This window comes from Microcaecilia unicolor, chromosome 7 (genome assembly GCF_901765095.1).
Source record: "Microcaecilia unicolor chromosome 7, aMicUni1.1, whole genome shotgun sequence".
Taxonomy (NCBI): domain Eukaryota; kingdom Metazoa; phylum Chordata; class Amphibia; order Gymnophiona; family Siphonopidae; genus Microcaecilia; species Microcaecilia unicolor.
In genome coordinates this window covers 218,841,072-218,856,534 of record NC_044037.1, presented here as the reverse complement: position 1 = coordinate 218,856,534, position 15,463 = coordinate 218,841,072, and the positions used below count along the sequence as shown (strand labels likewise).

The 15,463-nt window shown below is 42.4% G+C and overlaps 1 protein-coding gene across 1 annotated transcript in view; it reads left to right on the top strand.

Moving 5' to 3' along the window:
• The window catches only part of RBM45 (RNA binding motif protein 45), a 95,928-nt gene that overhangs the window by 31,771 nt on the left and 48,694 nt on the right, over positions 1–15,463 (top strand). Inside the window, 2 exon segments of the mRNA XM_030210623.1 lie at positions 2,950–3,120; positions 4,151–4,280. Of these exon segments, the coding sequence (XP_030066483.1) occupies positions 2,950–3,120; positions 4,151–4,280 (301 nt within the window).

The following is a 15,463-nucleotide window of genomic DNA, read 5'->3' as shown; positions in this document are numbered from 1 at the left end:
CTTAGGGCTATGGTAGTGGTGTACATTTGTAGGGAGTGGGTTTTAGGGGGAGGGGTTTGGGGTGCTCAGCACATAAGGTAAGGGAGCTATGCACCTGGGAGCAATTTGTGAGTCCACTGCAGTGCACCCTAGGGTGCCCGGTTGGTGTCCTGGCATGTCAGGGGGACCAGTGCACTACAAATGCTGGCTCCTCCCACAACTTAAATGGCTTGGATTTGGTCATTTCTGAGATGGGCATCCTCGGTTTCCATTATGGCTGAAAACCGGGGACGACCATCTCTAAGGTCGACCTAAATTTCGCGATTTGGGCCTTCCCGACCGTATCATCGAAACGAAAGATGGACACCCATCTTGTTTCGATAATACGTGTTTCCCCGCCCCTTCACAGGGACAGGGCGAGGACGTCCTCAGGAAAACTTGGGCGCCCCTTTAGATTATGCCCCTCAAAGTTATTCAAAGTTGTTAAATCGCAAGAGGATAGTGAAAAATTACAAGAGAACCTTGGGAGACTGGGCATCCAAATGGCAGATGATGTTTAATGTGAGCAAGTGCATATGCACGTGGGAAAGAGGAACCCAAACTATGGCTACGTGGTGCAAGGTTTCACATTAAGAGTCACCGACCAGGAAAGGGATCTAGATGTTATCGTTGATGATACATTGAAATCCTCTGCTCAGTGTTCAGTTATGGCTAAGAAAGCAAATAGGAAAGGAATGGAAAATAAAAATGAGGATGTTATAATGCTTTTGTATTGCTTCATGGTACGACTGCACCTCAAGTACTGTGTTTAATTCTGGTCACTGCATCTCAAAAAAGATATAATGGAATTAGAAAAGGTACAGAGAAGGGCGATGAAAATGATAAAGGGATGGGACGACTTCCCTATGAGGAAAGGCTAAAACTGCTAGGGCTCTTCAGCTTGGAGAAAAGGTGGCTGAGGGGAGATATGATAGAAGCCTATAAAATAATGAATGGATTGGACTAGGGGGCATGCAATGGAACTACAAAGTAGTAAATTTAAAACAAATTGGAGAAAATATTTCGTTACTCAACGTGTAATTAAACTCTGTAGTACATTGCCAGAGAATGTAGTAAAAGCAGTTAGCTTAGCAGGGTTTTAAAAAGGTTTGGATAACTTCCTAAAAGAAAAGTGCAAGTCCATAAGCCATTATTAAGATGGACTTGGGGAAAATCCACTGCTTATTTCTAGAATAAGGAGCATAAAATGTATTGTATTGTTTTGGGATCTTGCCAGGTACTTGTAACCTGGATTGGCCATTGTTGGAAACAGGATGCTGGCCTTGATGGACCTTCGGTCTGTCCCAGTATGGCAACGCTTATGTTCTTAAGGTTGAGACTGCTAGGGAGGAGTGATTTTGAAAGAGGAGACTTCCAAGGGTAGAGGAGATAAGGAAGAGTATTATGGAGGATGGGGGGCTAAGGGAGGAGATTGAGGCATGGATCTAAAAGATAGGATAATAAGTGACTGAGCGAGGATGGGAGAGATGATAAGAGTTGGCCAGGGTCAGGAGATGGTGAGAGAAAGAAAAGAGGCTGAGGGGAACAGGGCCAAGAGAGGGGGCGAAGAGGACGAGGGGGGGGGGACAGAGTGAGGAAATGGAGAGAGGGAGAACACGAGGAAGAGGATGAGGAGGCAGGGGAGAAAGAGGAGGAAGAGGATGGGGGACAGGGTTGGGAGATGGGGAGGAAGAAGATGAGGGAGAACAGGGTCAGGAAATGAGAGGGGAGAAAAAAGGATGGGGACAGGGTCAGGAGATACGGAGGGGTAAGAGGATGAGAATGAGGGGGATCGGCTCAGGAGACGGGGAGAGGAGGAAGAGGATGGGGATCAAGAAATGGAGGGAGAGGGGGTAGAGAGTGAGGGGGCAAGGTAAGGAGGGGAGGAATGATGAGGTGGAGACAGAGTCAGTAGATGGGGGGAGCGATTGAAGGAGATGAGGGGGACAGGGTCAGGAAATGGGGGAGAGGGAAGAGGATGTTGGGAGACATGGTCAAGAGAAAGGAGGGAGATTGGGGGGACAAGATCAGGAGATGGTGTGAGAGGGGGGGAAGTTTGAGAGGAGACAGGATCAGGAGATGGGGAGAGAGAGGGGGATAGAGACTGAGGGGGGAGAGATCAGGAGATGGATAGGCAGGGAGAGAGAAAAAGGGTAGAGACTGGGGGGGGGGAGATCAGGAGATTAATGTGTAGAGAAAAAGAGAGAGATGTAGAGGCTGAATGGGGACAGGGTGAAGAGATGATGGGTGAGAGAGAGAGGAAAGAGGCTGAGGAGGGGATGGGGACAGGGCCAGGAGTTGGTGAGAGAGAGAGGAAAGAGGCTGAGGGTGGACAGGGTATCGAGAAGAATGTGGGGGCTGGGGGGAGGAGACTGATAGAGATCCATGCCACAGCTGATAAGTGAACCGGAAGCAATCGCCTCTGGTGCTAGCATGCTTGGGAAGGGCTCATGCTTTTTCAGTAGTAGCTCAAGACGTGTTACATTTGGGTATGCTAGGTATTTCCCTATCCCTGAAAGGCTCACAATTTGTAAAGCAGTGGAGGGTTAAGTGATTTGTCCAAGATTCACAAGGAACAATAATGGGATTTGAACCAGGTCTCGATCCTTATTTTGCTTCACTAACCATTAGAATACTTCTTCCTATCTTCTGCCAGTGCCTTGAAGGAGCCTGATTTACTAAGCTTTCTTTTGTATGGAAACAGAATGGGAGCGCAGTCTTAGTAAATTAGGCCCTAAAGGTGCAGTAACAGACCTCTGAGAGGCTGCCTCTTCTCTCCTGCTTTTTAGAACTTGGAATAATGGTGGTTTGGGAATAGGGTATGAGAATTCTCAGCTGCTGCTAGCCTGAAAGAAAAATTGTCAAGGCCTGATTTAGTGTAACATTGGCTGTTTTTGTGTTCTTTTTTTTTTTTTTTTTACAAAAATCCAGCAGAGTTTAGTGGTTATGAGAAAAATGAGCTGCGAGGCCAGGAGACGGTATCCAAGCGGCTGGCTGTGGTGTCTTGTGTCCCCCTGATCCAGGAGCAGCTTTACAGCCTCTTTGATTTAATCCCAGGCCTGGAGTACTGTGATGTGCAGCATGAGCCATATTCTAACTACGGTAAGGAAAGGAATGCAGCACCACGAAAGCAACAACATTGTGTTCAACTTCATGGCAAAAGCTTTCACCTTCAGCTTGACATGTAGCAGTGGTAGAATCACTTTCAGCAGTTTTCATTCATGTTTTTCCTCGTTCTTCCTCACCCCTTCCGAATGATAAGAAATTGGATTTTACAACTACTAGGTAACCTTTTTTTAATTATTATTTGCATAACAACAAAAAATATATAGATGTGTAACGCTTGACAGCAAAGTACATTTAGTTCATATAAGCAAAAACAAAAGAAAATAATCTTCAGCTAGAAACAAAAGAATAGTAATGCTGTGCAGTCAATAATATGAAGGAGAGCCAAAGGAAAATGATCCCTGGAAGCAAGAGAAAATAACTTTAAAGAAAAGCTGAGAATTAAGAAGGGAGCATGTTACGAAATTATACAAGTCTGCTTCCCTTCATAAGTCAGCACCCTGAGCTGGAATAGGGAAGCTCTAATCTCTTTGCTTCAATCAAACTTTTAGCTGGAAATGCATAATTTTATAGAAGAAATAATCGCCATACATTTACAAGGAAAACTCAACAGAAATTTGCCACCCAGTACCCATGACCTGCTGTCTCAATCTTTTCCTTAGCTCTTGTGTAACCTTAGTTAAATCAGGAAAAGCCTATATTTTCTGACCCAAAAAAGGTTTTTGTCTGTGATGGAAGAAAAGTTTCAAGATATGTTCGCGATCCTGGGGAGTTGAATAATCTTGCAATTGAGGAGCTCCCCGAACACTGTGTGTATTTTATAGATACTTGCTCATCAGGTTTTCCATTGGGTTATAGCAAATACACCTGTTCATTAAGGCTTAATATAAATTCTTCCAAATGATAGATTTCAGGTTGTTATTTGTTAACAGTAGAAAGACATTGCCACAGCTGCATTGTATCCTGCTTGGGAACTGCATTGTGTAGAAGCAGATTGGTTCGCTCGAATGAGAATGCAGTCTTCATGTTTCCATCTCCTTTTGTTTTGATGCTCTTGTCATTGCAGGGCACGCCGTGGTTCAGTATCAAAATATCGCATCGGCAGTGTATGCAAAATACAAACTGCATGGTTTTGAGTATCCTCCAGGAAATCATCTAGGTGTTTCCTTTGTGGATGATGGAAGCGACAGATCAGAGTGAGTTACCAGTCCTCAGAGCAGAAAATCAGATGCCACTTTTTCTGTGTGCCTGCAATGTATTGATTCTCTTGTATGTTAACAGAAAGTATTAGGAGAGAGCCTGCTTGAGTTTGTTACTGGGTCTTTCGGATTCTTCAAGAGATGTTCATGTTTCGGGATTCCCAGAATTTTCATGGCTTAACCAGTACGGTTGGAATACAGATGCTGGTGCTTTAGGGGCTAAGAACTGACTTGATGTGTTTGAACTTGTTTTTTTACAAAGTCTGAAAAAGTTTGCAGTATAAGGTTAGGGAGATGATGGGCATGGAGGTGGAAGATGTGGGAAGGTAGGGTAGGAAGGCATGGGAAGGATTAACAGTTATAAACATTTAAATATTTAATGGAACTGTACTAAAATAATGGTAATTAGGCATAGTTTTGCAGATATCTGTCTTAAGCTCTCTGGTGACCTGCTGGAGAGTAGCAGATGAATTTTTCCTTCAAGTTGACTGGGGATATAGGTATAAGCCTTGAACACAGAGAATGCAAATCAACTTGTTAATCTCCAGTTTTTCTGTTCTTCCAGAAGTACACATTTAGGGGGTAATTCTCTCTAGATCACCTAAAGTTAAGCACCAGGATGATGCACACTAAGCATGAAGTCTTTATATGTACAATTGTTCAAGCAATTGCTGTTCTGGAGTACTAGCGTGAGTTACGTTCCTAAATTTAGTTGAGAGCACTTGCTCTAATTCAATGGCTGATGTAAAATGCTAGCTCCTAAATGTAGTCAGTTATGCGCATAAGATGCCCTGACTTGCATGTGCCCACTGTGGAGATAACTGATGAAGGCATTGAAAGTGGCAAAAGTTGAAGGCTAGGGTTTATCAGACGGCTTGAAAAGTGCAATAGAAAACTGGAAGGAGGTGAGCATTATTGTGAAATTTGGGGGGTCAGCACAGACATGAGATTGTGGCCAAAGATGCTATGAAAAGTGTAGCACAGGAACACAAAGTGAATTCTGGAGGTCAACCAAGGCTGGGATTTTGTACACCTTACAGTCAGGCAATAGGAACAGAAAGCGTGTCCAGAACAGAGGAAAATATAGTAACTTAGTAGATGACGGCAGATAAAGACCTGTACGGTCCATCCAGTCTGCCTAACAAGATAAACTCATTACATATGGTATGTGATACTTCATTTGTATACCTGGTTTTGATTTGTCCTTGTCATTTTCAGGACATAGACTGTCCAGCACTGTCTTTGTTCTAAAATTTCTGAAGTTAACATCAAAGCCCCTGAAAAGCTCCACTCCAGCCCTTCCAAATCTATTCAGCCTTAATCAGGGCATAGACCATAGAAATCTGTCCAGCACTGGCCTTGTTCTCCAACTTCTGAAGCTGAATCTGTCCAGCCACAATCAGAGCATAAACCATAGAAGTTTGCCCAGTACTGTCTTTGCTTCCCAGTTACTGGTGTTGCTTCCTAATCTCCGCTAAACTTCTTTGCATCCATTCCTTATAAACAGGATTCCTTTGTGTTTATCCCATGCATTTTTGAATTCCGTTACCATTTTCATCTCCACCACCTCTCGCAGGAGGGCATTCCAGGTGTCTGCCACTCTCTTCTGTGAAAAAATACTTCCTGACATTATTCCTTAGTCTGCCCCCTTCAACCTCAATTCATGTCCTCTAGTTCTACATATAAGTACATAAGTAATGCCACACTGGGAAAAGACCAAGGGTCCATCGAGCCCAGCATCCTGTCCACGACAGCGGCCAATCCAGGCCAAGGGCACCTGGCAAGCTCCCCAAACGTACAAACGTTCTATACATGTTGTTCCTGGAATTGTGGATTTTTCCCAAGTCCATTTAGTAGTGGGTTATGGACTTGTCCTTTAGGAAACAGTCTAACCCCTTTTTAAACTCTGCTAAGCTAACTGCCTTCACCACGTTCTCCGGCAACGAATTCCAGAGTTTAATTATGCGTTGACTGAAGAAACATTTTCTCTGATTTGTTTTAAATTTACTACACTGTAGTTTTATCGCATGCCCCCTAGTCCTAGTATTTTTGGAAAGCGTGAACAGACGCTTCACATCCACCTGCTCCATTCCACTCTTTATTTTATATACCTCTATCATGTCTCCCCTCAGCCGTCTCTTCTCCAAGCTGAAAAGCCTTAGCCTCCTTAGTCTTTCTTCATAGGGAAGTCGTCCCATCCCCGCTATCATTTTAGTCACCCTTTGCTGCACCTTTTCCAATTCTACTATATGTTTCTTGAGATGCGGCGACCACAATTGAATATACTACTCAAGGTGTGGTCGCACCATGGAGCGATACAACGGCATTATAACATCCTCACACCTGTTTACCATACCTTTCCTAATAATACCCAACATTCTATTCGCTTTCCTAGCCGCAGCAGCACACTGAGCACCCAGATCCCTTTCTTGGTCCGTAACTCCTAACATGGAACCTTGCATGACGTAGCTATAATGTGGGTTCTTTTTTCCCACATGCATCACCTTGCACTTGCTCACATTAAACGTCATCTGCCATTTAGCTGCCCAGTTTCCCAGTCTCGTAAGGTCCTCTTGTAATTTTTCACAATCCTGTCGCGAGTTAACAACTTTGAATAACTTTGTGTCATCAGCAAATTTAATTACCTCGCTAGTTACTCCCATCTCTAAATCATTTATAAATATATTAAAAAGCAGCGGTCCTAGCACAGACCCCTGAGGAACCCCACTAACTACCCTTCTCCATTGTGAATACTGCCCATTTAACCCTGCTCTCTGTTTCCTATCCTTCAACCAGTTTTTAATCCACAATAGGTCATTTCCTCCTATCCCATGACCCTCCAATTTCCTCTGTAGCCTTTCATGAGGTACCTTGTCAACCGCCTTTTGAAAATCCAGATACATAATATCAACCGGCTCCCCTTTGTCCACATGTTTGTTTACTCCTTCAAAGAATTGAAGTAAATTGGTCAGGCAAGATTTCCCCACACAAAAGCCGTGCTGACTTGATCTCAGTAATCCATGTCCTTGGATGTGCGCTGTAATTTTGTTTTTGATAATAGCCTCTACCATTTTGCCCGGCACCAACGTCAGACTCACCAGTCTATAATTTTTTAAAAATCGGCGTTACATTGGCCACCCTCCAATCTTCCGGTACCACGCTTGATTTTAAGGATAAATTGCATATCACTAGCAGTAGCTCCGCAAGCTCATTTTTCAGTTCTATCAGTACTCTAGGATGAATACCATCCGGTCCAGGAGATTTGCTACTCTTCAGTTTGCTGAACTGTCCCATTACATCCTCCAGGTTTACTGTGAAGTCAGTAAGTTTCTCCAACTCGTCCGCTTGAAATACCATTTCCGACACCGGTAGTTCTAGCACCTTCCCGTCTCTGGAAAAGGTTTGTTTGCCGATTAATACCTTTCAAATATTTGAATGTCTGTATCATATCACCTCTGTTTCTCTTTTCCTCCAGGGTATACATGTTCAGGTCAGTAAATCTCTCATACGTCTTGCAACACAGATCCCATACCATTTTTGTCACTTTTCTTTAAACTGCTTCGTCTTTTTACATCCTTAGTAAGATACAGCCTCCAAAACTGATCACAAAACTCCAAGTGAGGCCTCTCTGATGACATGTAGAGGGGCATCAACACCTCCTTTCCTCTGTGCAGCCTAGCATCCATCTGGCCACGGCCATTGTCTTGTCACGTTGTTTCATCACCTTCAGATCCTTGGACACCAACATCCCAAGGTCCCCTCTCCTTACCAATCTCTCCCCTCCTATATGGTATATCTCTTTTGGATTTCTGCACCCCAAGTGCATCACTCTGCACTTCTTGGCATTAAATGTTAACTATCCCAATGGCAACTAGATGTGACTCTGCATCTTGATTATATATGATTAAAGATGCCCAAGGACTCTGTCATCAAGATAAACCGCCTAGTGGACAATGTAGATCAGCCAATGTGAACTATTGCTTGAATTCATTGATATTCTGTATTGGAAAGGAGTTTGACTTCAGATAAGTTCCGCAGGGGGGGTGTTGATTGAGTGTGCAGAACACCTAAGGGTGTGGAAATGATTAGGTTTGATTTAATTACATAGATTGCTATTCTTTATTGGTAAGTTTTGTGGACAGTATTTCAGCTGTTTTGTGGATAATATCTTAGCTATTGAGTGGGGGACTTACTCTAAAGTTGCATACAAGTTCGCACTTAATTGCACTTTTTGTGCATTTACGCATAATATAGTTTTAGAAAAGGACTTTTATATACACAAATTGGCATTTCATGCATGATAAAGGTTTATAAAATTACCTCTTATCTTGTTTTTCACCCTAATCAAATATTTCAGTTCAGGTAATGTTGCCAAATCAGATCACAGATCTACATATTTAGAACATCAAGAAAACTTGCTTAGTAAACTTTTTTGAGAAAGGTTCTGTACAGATTTGCGCAAAGTAAAACAAGTTGCATCAGAAATATTTCCAGTTCTGGATTCGTTGAAAAGACTCCATCTCTGCACCCGAGCCTGCCTGCTTTCCTACTGTGAGGGAGCTGTGGATTAAGATGTGTCAGTAGCATCTTGGGAACGGTTGTCGAGCTGTAGAAATAGACTTCACTGTGGCCAGCTATGGACTTCATCTGGTCCCTTGAAGCACTTTTATCTAATATTGCTGATGTGGAGTTTACAGGTAGTGTCGGCGTCCTAGAGACAGTGGATGCCATTTTGTAAGTTTTCAGGCACAGTGAATGGCTACAAGTTACTTAGCCCCCTGAGGAAGCTCAACAATAGAGTGAAATGGAGAGCCCCATTGGGCAGAGATTCAAAGTTAAGTGGCATATACCTCATGAAGTGCCGTAGAGTGTCATAATTATTTAGAAATATCAATAAGATTCATGGAGTGATAATTGATTTAATGAATAAACAAGTGGAGTTTTTTGACCGATAATGATAACGGAGTGTAGAAGAAGTTGGCGTTTAGAATAATATCCGTTCTGCTGCCACGTGTAGACTACTGAGGTCTGTTTCTCCACTATATTAATTTGAATCACTTCAGATAGTATTGGCTCATGGTGATTAGATTCCATTATTACATTATGGTAGTTGGAATTTTTTGAAACCTCAGCTTGCTAAGAACATAAGAATAGCCATACTGGGTCAGACCAATGTTCCATTTAGTCCAGTATCCCGCTTCCAGCAGTACCTGGCCAAAACACAATTAGTAGCAACATTCCATGCTACCAATCCTGGGGCAAGCAGTGGCTTTCCCAGTGTCCATCTCAATAACAAGACTATGGACTTTTCCTCCAGGAACTTGTCCAAACCTTTTTTTTAAACCCAGATACGCTAACTGTTGTTCCCACATCCTCCAGCAACAAGTTCCAGAGCTTAACTCAGTGATGGGCAACCTTTTGAGCTTGGTGTGTCAAAATTCGCCAAAAAACCGAGCATAACTTGGGTGGTGTGTCACTTCGAGAAAAAAACCATAATTTCGTGATATTTATAGTTTAAATAACAAAAATGTATAATTGTAATATATAGCTGTATTTAATAAACCAAAAACTAATTATTTAACTTACCTACTTAGTGACTTCTTTGTTCATCTGTCAGTCGGTTTCTTTTGTTGGTCTTGATATTATTTAACTTGTGTGGGGTGCTGTGAACTAAGATAAGTGAGGGGGAGGGGGAATTCTTTAACTAATCTGCCTATTAGTGACTTTTTTGTTGCTGAATTTCATTGGCTAAATCTTCAATTGAAGGTTGGTATTTTGTACACTTCAAGCCCAAGCAAGCGCTACTAACTTCATCTGTCAATCTGTTTCTTTTGTTGGTTTTGATATTATTTAACGCTGAGAATAAGGTTTCACAAAAGTACGTAGAGGGAAAAATTGTGAGTAAAGCCATTGCTATATTTTTCAGGGTGCTAAAAGTGTCTGGTAATCGGTTCCAAGCACTCCAAATTTCCTGTTCGTAGTGGCACTCCTCTTGATTCTCCAAGCGGCACCTTTTCAGATTCTCAAGCTTTGACCTCAAGTCGACAAACACCTGAGCCCAGATGCTGTCTTGAAATTCTACAAGTTGCATCTCCAAATCATCAATTTGCATCTATTGGAAACCATTTAATTCCAAACTACTGTAGACTACTACATCAGGATACTTAATTATTTTCATGGTCTGTTCTAGGCTTCTAAATTGGTTAAATCTATCACTGAACTGGTCAAGTAACGAGTCTAAAACATGCTGGTACTTTATATGCAAGGGTTCCATTTCATTTTGTATAGCTGCACTGGCCTTCTCAAAATACTTTGTTACTCGAGGAAAATACTTATAAGTTTTAGTTTCTACATCTCGCTTGAAAATTTTAAGTTTACTTTCAAAAGCTTTTATGTATCCAAACATAACGTCAATACTTTTGCCAAAACCTTGTAACTTTAAGTTCAGTTCATTAATATGAACAGAGAGATCTGTAAAAAACATCAGGGTGTTGACCCACTTATCATCATTGAGCTGAGGAAAGTTTCCCAGATCCTTATCCTCAAGAAATACCTTAATTTCTTCAAAGCACTCCACAAAGCGCTCAAGAACTTTGCCTCGGCTCAGCCATCTTACATTATTGTACATCAGCAGTCCACTGTAGGTGGAATCAACCTCCAGTAAAAGTGCAGAAAATTCTCACTTGTGAAGGGGGCGAGCAGCTATTAAATTAACTATTTTTGTAACAACTGACATTAAGTCGTTTAAGTCTTTGAATCCTGCCTTGGCACATAAAGCCTCCTGGTGGATAATACAATGAAAAGGCACAGTCGGATGTCCAATAGCTTCCGTAAACAATTTGACAAATCCAACTTTTTTCCCCACCATGTTTGGTGCCCCGTCTGTCGTCACTGACACAACTTTAGAGATATCAATGCTTAGGTCAAGGAATGTTTGTATAACAACCTTACATATTTCGCTTCCTGATGTACTTGTTGGCACTGATACTAACTTTATCAACTCTTCTCTCATTGTGAGACCATCAGAATATCAACCAATAATGGCCAACTGAGCATGTGATGTGACATCAGTAGTTTCATCAAGAGAGATCGAAAAATATTTACAATTACTTATGTCTCTCTTTAATTGATGTACATTTGTGTTCAGTCTCATTATTCAGTCTTTTATGATATTTCTACTGAGTGGTAACTCAGATATTCTCTTAATAATTGCATCTTTATTCTGCATATCGTGAAATAGAACTGGTGCACATCTTAGGAGAGTTTCTTTAATAAATTCTCCCTCACTGAGTGCTTTTCCATGCTGAGCTATGGAGTGAGCAATGCTCAAACTTGCAGATGTTAAATTTGTAGAACCTTTTACAAATTTAAGGATGGACTTAGATTGGCTCTTATAAAAGTGTAGCTGCCTGGAAATGTATTCCTTCCTTTCATCCTCACTTATTTTCAAGAGCTGGGAATGATTAGTTTCAAAATGTCTATTTATATTCCACGTTCTGCTTACTACCGTTTCAATACATAGAACGCAAAATGATCTGCCATTTTTTTCTATAATGCCATACATCTCGGTCCATGTCTCTTGAAAGGGTCGGCTACTGCTACTACCACTTCCTTTACTTAACCTTTGTTTTTTATTTTTTGGGTTCTCCATCAGGGGGGCAGAGACAGAAGATAGAATTATAGATAGCCTGTTAGCCCTGCAGGCAATTAGGGGTTAACTAGCCTAACTGACCACCTTATGTAAATTAAGATGGCTGCCGCTATTTCTAATGGCGGGAAACGGCACCCATAGCACATGCCCTCGCCTCTCCCAGCCTCCCCCTCACCTATCTCAGTAATGATGGTCAATTACAAATCCACGACACCCCAGAACAGTAGATTGGATGATGATTGCTGGTAATGGTGATCACAGGGCCCTCAGAGATGCGTCCCCCACGGCATTCCGCTGCTCTCTGCTCCGCTGGCCGGAAGTGAGGTCAAAGATCCCCTAACGGCCGTGCAGGAGCCGGGGCAGAGGGAGCAGCAGGGAGGGAACAAGCGGAGGATTCGGAGGGAGCCAATAGGAGCGCACACGGCACCCCCCCAGCGGGTAAACATGCACCGGGGGGGGGAGGTCGCGCTGCACCTGGGGGGGGGGGGGCGCATCGGCGATCCGCCCCGGGTGTTAGCAAAGAACTCCGCTGCTTCTCTGTATGCGGCCACATGCGGCCGCGTGTCACCGAAAATGGCTACGCGTGTCAGTACTGACACGCGTGTCATAGGTTCGCCATCAGGGGCTTAACTCCTATTTCCTCCTATTTGTTTTAAAAGTATTTCCATGCAATTTTGTCGAGTGTCCCCTGGGCTTTGTATTTTTTGAAAGAGTGCAAAATCGATTCACTTTTACCTGTTCTTCACCACTCAGGATTTTGTAGACCTCAATCATATCCCCTCTTAGTCGTCTCTTTTCCAAGCTGAAGAGCCCTAACCTCTTTAGATTTTCCTCACATGGGAGGAGTTCCATCTCCTTTATCATTTTGGTCACTCTTCTTTGAACCTTTTCTAATTCCACTATATCTTCTTTGAGATACGGCGACCAGAATTGAGCATAATACTCAAGGTGAGGTTGCACCATAGAGTGATACAGAGGCATTAAAATTTTCTTTCCTTTCCTAATAATTCCTAGCATCTTGTTTGCTTTTTTGGCCGCCGCCACACATTGGGCAGAAGATTTCAGCATATTGTGTACAATGGCACCTAGATTTTTTTTTTGAGTTCTGACTGCTAAGGTGGACCCTAGCATCAGGTGACTGTGATTCAGATTATTCTTCCCAATGTTCATCACCTTGCATTTGTCCACATTAAATTTCATCTGCCATTTGGGTGCCCAGTCTTCCAGTTTCCTAAGGTCATCCTGCAATTTTTCACAATCTGCATGTGTTTTGACAACTTTGAATAGTTTTGTACCATCTGCAAATTTAATTACCTCAGTCGTTGCGCCAATTTCCAGATCATTTATAAATATGTTAAATAGCACCATTCCCAGTGCAAATTCCTAAGGCACTCCACTATTCACCTTTCTCCATTGAGAAAAATGGCCATTTAACCCTACCCTCTGTTTTCTGTGCAATAACCAATTCCTAATCCACAGAAGAACTTTGCCTCCTATACCGTGACTTTTTCATTTTCTCAGGAGTCGCTCATGAGGAACTTTATCAAAAGCTTTCTGAAAATCTAAATACACTACATCAACCAGCTCACCTTTATCCACATGTTTATTCACGCCTTCTAAGAAATGAAGCAAATTGGTGAGGCAAGACTTCCCTTGGCTGAACCCATGCTGACTCTGTCCCACTAAACCATGTTTGTCTATGTGTTCCGTAATTTTATTCTTTATAATAGTTTCCACTGTTTTGCCCAACACTAAAGTCAAGCTTACTGGTCTGCAATTTCCTGGATCACCCGTGGAACCCTATTTAAAAATTGGCGTTACATTGGCCAGTCTTCAGGTACTGTGGACAATTTTAAAGGCAGGTTGCAGATCAGTAGCAGCAGATCAACAATTTCACATTTGAGTTCTTTCAGTAATCTGTTGATGTTGCAACTTGATTTAGAACAGAGGTATGGGGGGAAAGCTAAGGCTGGGGGTCTTGTGATTTTTGGAGCCTCTAAACTGGGTTTGTGGCTGGGAACAGTTTGGGAAGTTCTGCCATCAGCTGAAGTTCTGCTGGTTAAGGGGCAAAGCAGGATAGAGGGAGTAACATAGTAAGTGACAGCAGATAAAGACCTGTATGGTCCATCCAGTCTGCCCAACAAGATAAACTCATTTTACTTGATATGCGATACTTTATATATATACCCGATTTGATTTGTCCTTGCCATTCTCAGGGCACAGACCGTATAATTCTGCCTAGCAGTCTTCTTGTACTAAAAGTTCTGAAGCTAATGTCAAAGCCCCTTAAAAGTTATACTGAAGCCCATCCCTATCTATTCAGTCACGATCAGAGCATAGACCGTAGAAGTCTGCCCAGCACCGGTTTCGCTTCCCAATTATAAGCGTCGCCACCCAATCTCCGCTAAGATTCCATAGATCCATTCCTTCTAAACAGAATTCCTTTGTGTTTATCCCACGCATGTTTGAATTCCATTACCGTTTTCATCTCCACCACCTCCCGCGGGAGGGCATTCCACGTATCCACCACCTTCTCTGTGAAAAAAATACTTCCTGATATTGCTCCTGAGTCTGCCCCCCTTCAACCTCAATTCATGTCCTCTAGTTCTACCACCTTCCCGTCTCCAGAAAAGGTTTGTTTGTGGATTAATACCTTTCAAATATTTGAACGTCTGTATCATGTCACCCGTTTCTCCTTTCCTCCAAAGTATACATGTTCAGGTTGGCAAGTCTCTCCTTGTACGGTTTGCAACATAAATCACATACCATTTTCGTAGCTTTCCTTTGCACCGCTTCCAGTCTTTTTACATCCTTAGTTAGATACGTAAAGACTGGAAGCGGTGCAAAGAACAACTATGAAAATGGTATGGGATTTACGTTGCAAACCATATGAGGAGAGACCAGTGTTTCATAACTTAGGTGAGTAGTGTTTCATAACTTAGGTGGCAGTGTGGAACTGGCACACACTGCCGAATTCTATATAGGTACCCCTAATTTGGGTGTGATCTCAGATCCTCATATAAACTACTTAATTAGGCATTAATGAATAATTGATGTTAATTGGCAATCAGTAGTTACGTATGGATCTGCCCTACACCCTATTCTATAACATGTACACCTAAATTTTATGGTGCGCATCTCCAAAGGGGAAGGAGCATGGGTATGTCAGCGGTGTTCCCAGGATTTAGGCATGATGTTATAGAATGTTATTTATGCGCCCAACTGCCATTTAATTTGGCACCAGCTTTTAGTAGGCATAAGTGCGGGAACCCAAAGTTACGCACAAAATGTATGCTAAGCTAGTATTCTGTAAAAGGAAGGGCTCTGCCCATAGCAACCTTTGCAAAATACAGATCATAATGGTGCCTAACTTTGGGTGCGATTTACTGGATCTGGCCCATAGTGTCTGAGAGCCACAAGTCACTGGAACCATTTAGCAAACCTTTACTTCTTTGACATACTGGTTCAGCTTTCAGTTTGGTGTTTACTGATTTTTATCCCATCAGCTGTGGGCCAAGAATAAGTGTCC